The 10,367-nt window shown below is 40.5% G+C and overlaps 1 protein-coding gene across 1 annotated transcript in view; it reads left to right on the top strand.

The window, feature by feature from the left end:
• Nucleotides 1–8,618: 8,618 nt before the first annotated feature.
• The window catches only part of LOC308620045 (NXPE family member 2-like), a gene marked incomplete at both ends in the record, with an annotated part of 52,920 nt that continues 51,171 nt past the window's right edge, over nucleotides 8,619–10,367 (top strand). Inside the window, 2 exon segments of the mRNA XM_081239393.1 lie at nucleotides 8,619–8,798; nucleotides 9,336–9,467. Of these exon segments, the coding sequence (XP_081095519.1) occupies nucleotides 8,619–8,798; nucleotides 9,336–9,467 (312 nt within the window).

Below are 10,367 nucleotides of genomic sequence, written 5' to 3'. Positions count from 1 at the left end.
TGGTGCAGTGGTTAAGAATCCGCCTGCCAATGCAGGGGACACCGGTTCGAGCCCTTGTCCGGCAAGATACCACGTGCTGCAGAGCAACTAAGCTTGTGCGCCACAACTACTGAAGCCTGTGTGCCCTAGAGCCCATGCTCCACAACCAGAGAAGCTACCACAATGAGAAGCCCGCGCACCGCAACAAAGAGTAGCCCCCGCTCGGTGCAACTAGAGAAAGCCCGCACACAGCAACGAAGACCCAACACAACCAGAAATAAATAAAAATTTAAAAAAAAAAAGTTTTCTTCTTTGGTCCGAGGATCTTTGTCTCCCTGAACTGTTTTTTTTTTTTTTTTTTTTCCCTTTGAAATAAATGCTGGAGGACTTCCAACTTCAGCCTAGGATGGAGTTGGCTGTCAGGAATATCATCATTCCCACAGTCACAGGAAAAATCCAGATAATCTACAGAAAGATAACTTTTGTTTAACTACCAGAAACTGGGGTCACAGGCCAACCATCTAACTTAAAAATCTGACAAAAGCAAAGTACTTCCAAGAAGAGAAGGGACACAAACACTGACTCACTTTTGCGGGGGGAGATGGGTAAGAAGAATTTAGTTAATTAAAAAAAATAATAATTTGCTAAAAGCTGAGTATGGGCTAGTGTAAGCATAGAGAGCTTCTAGGAGTGAAGACATGAAGAGACTTTGCACCTACCTGCCACCTCGTCTCCTTGGGCCTCCACCAAGCACTCACGAGGAAGACTTGGGTCAGGGCAGGAGGCTGGATGAAGTCTCCCTCAGTGGCACAGGCCTGGAAGAGAAGGCAACTCCTTGATGAGAAAGGCACCAAGTCTCCCCTGCATCCTTCTTCCCTAAGAACAAAAGCTTGTGCCACTGCGGGAGGGACAGTGAACACTTCCCAGAGCACACGTGAAGACTGACTCTGGCTGGGGAATTGGAGAAGAAAGAAAACTGTAGACTCCTGTGGGAGTGGGGGGAAACTCCTGGACTCAGGCCATTAGAGATTTCCTAATGCTGTGGGGAGGGGAACAGGACTACTGAGAAAGCCACCCCCCAACTCCTGCCCAATCCAGGGGCATAGGGCTTGCCTAAGATGGAGGCTGAGCCAGAGCAACAGAGAGTGCCATTTCTTCTCCCCACCAGGCTGGGCAGTGCCAAGTGAGAGACAACTGCAGTCGACCACAGGAGAAGGAACAAGGTGTGGAGAGAGACTTGGAGACATAGACAGGGAAGGGTGAAGCTAAGGGTGAAATAGGAACACTGAGAAAAACCCTCTGTCTAAACAATGCCCACCCTAAACACAAAATAACTCCAGAGAAATTTGAAGCTGATGTTGAACCCAAGGTCAACATAGCAACAAAAAGCCCAAACCCAGCTCAACTACTGACTAGATTGAGTGAACCACCCCCATCTCCAACCCTGGCCTCCAACACAGTCTGATGGCCTAGAAGGTGTATCATTTCTATGTACAAATACTGTTTGTTTCAGTCTATACTCTTCTCAACTTTGTTTATGACAATGAATAAAATATGAGATGAACACAGGAAGAGTGAGAAAAAATAATCCATGGTAAAGAGCAAAGCAATCAATAGTATCAGACTGATATACAATAGTATAACCCAGATACTGGAATTCAGACAGGGGAAGTTACAGAGATGAAGTATGTCTTTGATGGCTATAATGGTTAATTTTATGTGTTAATTTAACTGGGCTAAAGGATGTCCAGATAGCTGGTAGAACATTATTTCTGGGTGTATCTGTGAGGGTCTTTCCAGAAGAGAATACTGACTCAAGGTAGATGGAATGAAGAAGATTGCCCCCACCCCTAACCAATGTGAGTGGGCATCATCTAATCCACTGACAATTGAAAGAGAACAAGAAAATGGAGGGAGGGTGAATTTGGTCTCTGCTTAAGCCAGGACACCTATATTTTCCTACCCTTAGATATCAGTGCTTCTGGTTCCCTGGCCTTTGGTCCTGGACCAGGACTTACATATATATGTCTCCCAAAACTCAATAATAAGATAATAAACAACCCAATTAAAAATGGGCAAATGTTAAACATTTCACCAAAGAAGATATACAGATGACAAATGAACATATAAAAAGATGCTCAACATCTTCAAACATTAGGAAATGAAAGTTAAAATTATAATGAGATAATACTATACATCTATTAGAATGCCTAAAAAAAAAAGAAAACCCTGACAGTACCAAGTACTAACAAGAATGTGGAGCAACTGAAACTTTCATACATTGCTGATGGAGTATGCAAAGATGGTGACGACACTGTGAAAAACAGTTTGGAAATTTTTTATAATGTTAAAATAGACTCATCATATTACCCAGCATGATCACCACCCAAGAGAAATGAAAACTGACGTTCACACAAAAACCTGTATGTGAATGTATATAGAAGGTTTATTCACAACTGCCAAAAAACTGGAAATAACTCAAATGTCCTTCAATTGTGTAAACAAGCTGGGATACATCCATATAATGGAATACTACTCAGCAGTAGAAAGGAAAAAACTTCTGAGTGATACACAGTGTATGAATCTAAAATGTATTGGGTGGGCCAAAATGTTCATTCTGTTTTTTCTGTAAGATGGCTCTAGTAGCACTTAGTTGTCTTTAACTTCATTCAAAACAATTTTGTTAGATTGTATATGACAACTGTTATATCAGCATGTATTTAAAAAAAGACTTATCAAAATTGGTGAATTTTGGGGTAGCCATTTTAATATTGAAGATGGAAGAAAAAAAGCAACATTTGCGGCATATTATGTTTTATTATTTCAAGAAAGGTAACAATGCAACCAAAATGCAAAAGAAAGATTTGTGCAGTGTGTGGAGAAGGTGCTGTGACTGATCGAACATGCCAAAAGTGGTTTGCGAAGTTTCCTACTGGAGATTTCTTGCTGGATGATGCTCCATGGTTGGGTACGCCAGTGAAGTTGATAGTGATCAAATTGAAACAATAATTGAGAACAATCAACGTTATACCATGCGGGAGATAGCTGACGTACTCAAAATATCCAGATCAAGTGTTGAAAATCATTTGCACCAGCTTGGTTGTATTCATCACTTGGACGTTTGGATTCCATGTAAGTTAAGCAAAAAAAACCTTCCTGACCATACTTCTGCATGCGATTCTCTACTGAAACGTAATGAAAGGGTTCCATTTTTAAAACAAATTGTGATGGGCGATGAAAAGTGTATACTGTACAACAGTGTGGAATGGAAGAGATCATGGGGCAAGTGAAATGAACCACCACCAACCACACCAAAGGCTGGTCTTCATCCAAAGAAGGTGATGTTATATATATGGTGGGATTGGAAGGGAGTCCTCTATTATGAGCTCCTTCCAGAAAACCAAATGATTAATTCCAACAAGTACTGCTCCCAATTAGACCAACTGAAAGCAGCACTCGCCGAAAAGCATCCAGAATTAGTCAACAGAAAACGCATAATCTTCCATCAGGATAACACAAAGACTGCATGTTTCCTTGATGACCAGGCAAAAACTGTTACAGCTTGGCTGAGAAGCTTTGATTCATCTGCTGTATTCACCAGACATTGCAGCACCTTCAGATTTCCATTTATTTCAATCTCTACAAAATTCTCTTAATGGAAAAAATTTCAGTTCCCCAGAAGACTGTAAAAGGCACCACCTGGAACAGTTCTTTGCTCAAAAAGATAAAAAGTTTTGGGAAGATGGAATTTTGAAGTTGCCTAAAAATGGCAGAAGGTAGTGGAACAAAAGAGTGAATACGTTGTTCAATAAAGTTCTTGGTGAATATGAAAAACATGTCTTTTATTTCTACTTAAAAAACCAAAGGCACTTTTTGGCCCACCCAATATTATGCTAAGAAAAAGAGCCTAGACTAAAAAGGCTTATAGGACATTCTGGAAAAGGCAAAACCTTAGGAACAGAAAACAGATTAAGAGTTGCTGGAGTTGGGGGTTGGGACAAGAATTGGCCACAAAGGGATATGAGATGGTGTTCTGCGTGATGGAATTGTTCCGTATCTTGACTGTGGTAATGGTCATATTACTGTCAAAACTCACCAAACTCCATACTAAATACGGTGAATTTTATTGTATATGAATTGTACTCAATAAATTGAATTTAAAAAATCTGGACAGAGTGTCATTTTCCACATTTGCTCCTGTCAGACTGCTCTGCACACCATGAAGAAAGGGGCTCCTTGAGGGTACAGAGTCCTTAAAGGGACATGCATGTGATTTTGTATACACTTAAATACATGACGTCATATCTTTTTATCTTATTTATTATATTTCACTTTCTAGTGAAAACATAGTTTCATTATACATATATAACATAGCTTTGCCATACCATTCCCACTTTCTTTATGATAATGCTATTATCTTGGTAAAACATAGAATATCTGTTTAAGATTAGTTCAAAAATGTTTTCTCATCGGTTATATGATAACTAATTTGAAGTGCTGATTTTTTTTCCTCCAACAATCTCTGCAATTAGAATGTTGTAAGCTCATCACATCTTGATGATCTGTTAACAAAAAATGTATGACCTGAACTTGTTCAAAGTTTAAAAATTTTATGAGCATAGTATATGATTTTGGTCCCTTTGGTAGTCGTACTTTACGGGGAGTTATATTAGTACTTAATATATCAATTCTAAAAATAAAAGGGTTGTAAAGTCTGAAGATCTCAAAGTATGCAAAGAGACATGTACCTTTTAAAATATTTCAACAATTTCTCTGAAGCCCACATAGTTAACACTGAGAATTAGTAGGACAGGACATGGACAGCCAGAACCCATTGCTATGAGTCAGTGTAGGTGGGAAATTGTTTGGCATGTTAGAAAGAATTTATAATTTGGAGTCAGAAAGGCTGAGTGTGTAGGTGGCAAAGTTAAGGTCAGGATCTAGGGATTCAGAGGAGGGCTGACCATCAAAGTTAGAAGCTCCTCCTTGGAACTATCCCCTCCTACACCGCCTCACTCTAACTAAAGCTACCATGTTTGCACGTGGACAATGCACTAGGACCTTTACTTGCACTGAAACATTGATCTTCATGATAAACCTGTGTGCAGTTATTATTCTTCTCATTTTATAGGAAAAGAGACTGAGCTAGTGGCAAAGTCAGGAATTGAACTTACACCTTTCTGATTCCAGTGTCCCTACTCTGTTCCACACTATCCTGAATCTTAGGATGAACTGCCCAGCATTCAGTCTTTTTGGCCCTACTGCACATTTTCCAGATTTCTGAAGACTCTTTCCACATCTTTGAACAATTATACCACTCTTTCCACTGACCCTATCTCCTTTCTTTATGATTTGTGGCATGTCCTAGACATCAGAGAGGACCAGCAGCCCCCCCCCACCTCCCCACACCAAGGCCCTGCCTGACAGGTTCCTACTCTTTGCTTTTTTCTAAGGTACACACATTTTCTCTCCTGTAGCAGGTTCATTCCTTTTTACAAGATCATCTTTCTGATACGCACCACCATTTTCAGTTTTATAACATTTCTTGCTGGCCTGGAGCCAATGTCAGGGTCTTCTTTACAGTGAAAGCCCCATAGCACCATAATTATCCTTAATCAGGGGATGAGGAAAAATTTCCCCTAAAAATAACTCAATTAGATTATTATTATCAAGGTTTAAAAGGTGTATCCCCAGATCAGTTCTGATTTGTTTTAAAATGTTTTCTATGGACTCTCAAACAAAAGATAGGTGTGGTTTTTTTTTTTTTCAGACATGGTAAAAGTATAACTGAAATCCAATGGACTGGTAATTAAAAGACCGGTTCTCTAGGAAGTCCATTGTTGAAACAGCTATATGGCCTTCAGTAAATCAGATAATTGCTTTGAACTTTGGCTTCTTCATCTGAAAAATCACGCACAGTTTTGCCAAATAGTTTCTAAATAGGTCTTAAAGACCCAAGTCTCACTCTAGATTGTGCAAATATGCATGTGATAAACTTTTACTAGCTAGAATGCCAGTTCATCTTGGAATGCTCTCAAACTTTTACTAGCTAGAATGCCAGCTCATCTTGGAATGCTCTCTTAATGTATTGGTGTTTTCTTTGTATTTACAGCCTTTGTTTGAACTGATTTCTTGTTCAGTCATGATGGACAAAATGACCAAAGGAAAAACAAACCCCAGCCCTCTTTTATAATATACACACCTCTATATAAAACACACATAAAACACGTGCCTACACACATCCACACACATATCACACACACCCTGACAGTTCTTTTTTTTTTCTGGTAATGTAAGTGTCTGACTTTAGTTTTGATTGCCGAAGTATCCTCTTCCAAAACGGCATCTTGAATAAACACATTGCCAGCACAAGGCTAGATAAAGAACCAGGCCATTTCCCCCAACTGAGGCACCTTTGTTTTAGAGATCTTTGGTTGAGTCTGATAACTGACTGTTTGGGCCATTTGTGCTTTTTTGTCTTCCCGTGCTTTAACTTCCTGCTTTTAAGTTTGAAATTTACCAACAGAGGGTGAGCCTGTAAAACACTAGGCCCTCACCCTTGACCTCAGTAAAAACAGAAACCCAGCACCACTCCCTCTGTCTATGACCCTGTGGCCCAGGTGTGCTATGTAATTTCCAGGTCCTGTAAGTAATAAACCTTTATTTTTTCAAAGTTTCCTGATGGTTATTGCTGAAGGGTGTCTTGCATTCACAATAAGAACCACAGGGCTGGTCTACAACACTGGTAATTGATGGGCTGAGGTGGGCACAGAACACACCCATATGTACGTGCCTCTGACACAAAAACACAGCATTGAACATGGCAACTAAAAATTGTCACTCACCATCTGTGTCTACAAGGATTAAGTCACTAGCCACTGCAGTTGCTGACCTTTAACACACCCTAAAAGGAGTTCAGGGCAGAGATCAAGAATGAGGCACTCTGTGCTCTGGGAAAAACTGGCAGAACAGGCTTTCAGGTAGATATTTTTCAGGAGAAGAATTTATGGATTTTTTGCATCTTCTCATAACTAGAAGAGCACTAGAGTCATTAATGGAGACACCTGCTTCTCGTGACTAGAAGCAACATTCTACCGAGGTGTGTTCTTGACCGCACGTAACCCTTCACCAAGATCATATATATACTGACACTTCCTCCAGCACGTCTTCGGAGCAGTTCCTCAGAGCTATCTGAGACTCTGTCTCCCAGGTTATAGTCCTCATTTTGCCCCAAGTAAAATTTAACTCACAGCTCTCATGTGCATCCTTTTTCAATTGACAAACATTAAAGAATGTTGTGCATTTTTTTTCAATTGACAAACATTAAAGAACACCTAAGCTCCCCACCTCTAAATTATGTACCTATTTCCTTAGTTCTTTTGAGCTGCTATAAGAAATTACCATAGATTGGGCAGCTTTTAAACAACATAAATTTATTTTTGCAGTTCTGGAGGCTGGAAGTCCGCTATCAGAGTGCCAGCTTGGTTGGGGTCTGGTGAGAGCCGTCTGCTGGGCTGCAGACTGCTGGCTTCTTGCTAAGTCCTCATGTGGCAGAAAGAAGGCAAGGGAGTTCTCTGGGGTCCCTTTCATGAGGGCACTCATCCCATCATGAGGATTCCACTTTCATGACCCAATCACCTCTCAAAGGCCCCATCTCCTAATACCTTCACATTGGGGGTTAGAATTTCAACGTGTGAATTTGGGGGGAGGGGACACACACATTCAGCCCATAACACTATTCATTCTTTCATTCATTCAACAAGATTTTATTGAGCATCTACTATATGCTGGCTGCTGTTCTACTTGTGTAATGAGAGCCATATGGGCCAGTGAGTTATCTAAGTATTCACAGGTATTTTCATGAAGATCCAGATTCTGATTGACAGAGAGTAATGGAGTTGGTTTTGCTCTTCTAGAATTAGAAGGAATCTTTCTGGATTTTTCTAATTAATTCTTTTCACTTTATAAAAGTCAGGAGACTGAGAAACAGAGTTGCAGAGTGAAGGTAAAAAGAGAAAGTGTTTCTTTATTAACCTAATTATAATTAACAACTAGACAAGTTTCTCTCTCTCTCTTTTTTTTTTTTTTGGCCACGCCACAGCAGAAACTGACACAGCAGTGTAAAGCAACTATACTCCAATAAAAAAAATTAAAAAAATAAGGGGGAGCCTTCCTTATTCTGCACCTCTTGAATGGGGATGGACTTGACTTGCTTTGTAACAAATATAATTTGATGGAAGTGATAGTGTGATTAGATCCTAAAAGGCATTGTGATTTCTGCCTTGCTTTCTTGCTTTGTGGGGAGCCAGCTGCCATGTCATGAGGACACTCACCCAGTCTCTGGAGACATTCACATGGTGAGGAACCGAGCCCTCTTGCTCGGTTCCGAGGAACCGAGGCCTCCTGACAGCAACCATGTGAGTAAGTCATCTGAGAAGTAGATCTTCTGCCCCCTAAAGCCTTCAGACGATGATTGCATCTCCAGCTGCCATCTTGACAGCAATCTCATGAGAGACCCCAAGCTAGAACCCCTCCACTAAGTCACTCCTGAAATCTTGACCACACAAACCGAGGTAATACATGTTTATCCTCTGAAGCCACTAAGTTACACAGCAGTGGATAACTAATATACAGAGGACATGGGAATGAAAGACACAGTTCTTGACTTTAGGTCATACACAAAAAGAGGCAAACACAAACATTGTGATAAGCGCTATGATAAAAGTGAGGTTGGTGTTCTATGGGTACAAAAAGAACAGGCGCCAGCCTTGACTAGGGAGAAGGATGTCGAGGAAGTGTTCTTAGAAATGACATTTGAGGTAAATTTAGGCAGATGGATAGTGTGCCTATTATTAAAATATTGCTCCTCAGCTTAAAACCACCTTTCTATATTCTGCCTTGTGATGCTGGGGCTGGGATTTTGCAAACCTCAACTGGGTTCCTACTAGGGTTTGCCGTTAAGGGGCACTAGAGAAAGGCTTCAAGACTTTGAAGAACAAGGGACTGTTCCTTCCTGTCTGCTCTCTGTTCCTGCCAGTGAAGACCAATAAATAGCCTTTCATCCTGGCAGTGGCATCTAGTTTCTTTGGGCTCTTCAGGAACTACTCTTATTGCTCTCTCCTCTGACTTTCAACATCTGTAATAGTTTCTTGAGCCCTACTTGACTTGGACCCTCTTTGTAGCTTATGGGTTTTGATAACCCCACCTCTTTCCTATGTTTCCCCAGCCCTGGAGTGGTGGCTGTTTCCTGCAGTTACTGTCTCATGTATCTCACTGTTCCTCCCCTCTGGCTTTTTGAATCCATCAATATCTGTTTAACTCATTCTCTAATAACTTCTCTCTGTTGAAATATCTAGTGTATGGTTTCTGTTTTCTTGAATGGGCCCCAACTGATACAGGTAGGGATTAACCAGGTGAAAGAGAGTGAAGGGTATCCCAGACAGAAGGAAAAGAAAGAACAAAGCCATGAAGGCAAGAATGAGCACAAGGTAATTTAGAACCTGGTCAGACATGTAGGGCAAGTGAGGAAAGGAACAGGATAGGAAGATAATGAGAGTGGATAGGGACTGTGACTTGTCCTTATATGTTTCTTTACAAAATATCAATGTTTGTTAATCTTTTAATGGACACTATAAATATAAAACCAGACTAGTAGGACATGACTTTTGGATTAGTAGAATTAGAACCTTGGAAAATCCTCCCCCCCAAAACCTACTGGACAAAATTATCAAAAACAACTATTTCAGAACTCAGAAGTTAACCAAATGCATACAACAAATAAAGAAGCATTTATTTAAGAAAAAGACTACTGAATCTTGATAAGAAGAGTGGAATCTCTGACATTTTAACTTAGGGATGCTCTCATTTTACTTCCAGATCCACGGAGCAGTAGCCATGAGGAATGGCAGCTGGAGGGGGCTGAGCTGATTTAGAAATCCACAGAAAAACCCTACCCTCAGGGATGATTTTGGAAACAGTAACAATCCAAGACAACTTCTGAAATAGTCATTTGAGGAACAACATGGACCCTCTTCCCAGTGAAACAACCATAACTGGTGAAAATTATAAAACAAAGATTTAAAGTCTCTGAAAGTTATCCTAAGGGAATACAGCAAATGAATAAACAATTTAAAAAGAACATCTACTAAATCTTGTTTAGAACAGCAACAGTTTATGGCATTTGAGAAATGAAATGCTCCCTTCCTCCACCCATTTCTCCCCCCACCCCCACCCAGTTCAAGATGACAGAAATTTCATTCTTGTGGGTGCAACCAAGAACACAGGGCTTCCCCTTTCCCCAGGTATATTCCCCAGAAGGGTCAAGCCACCAGCATTTCTCACCCCCTCCAGCTCCATGTTGTAGAAGTTCTATTCCAGGCAAGAATGAC

The sequence above is a fragment of the Mesoplodon bidens genome (genome assembly GCF_964165515.1).
Source record: "Mesoplodon bidens genome assembly, chromosome: 7".
Lineage (NCBI taxonomy): Eukaryota > Metazoa > Chordata > Mammalia > Artiodactyla > Ziphiidae > Mesoplodon > Mesoplodon bidens.
The sequence above is the reverse complement of the archived record's forward strand: the minus strand, read 5'-3'. Positions and strand labels throughout refer to the sequence as shown.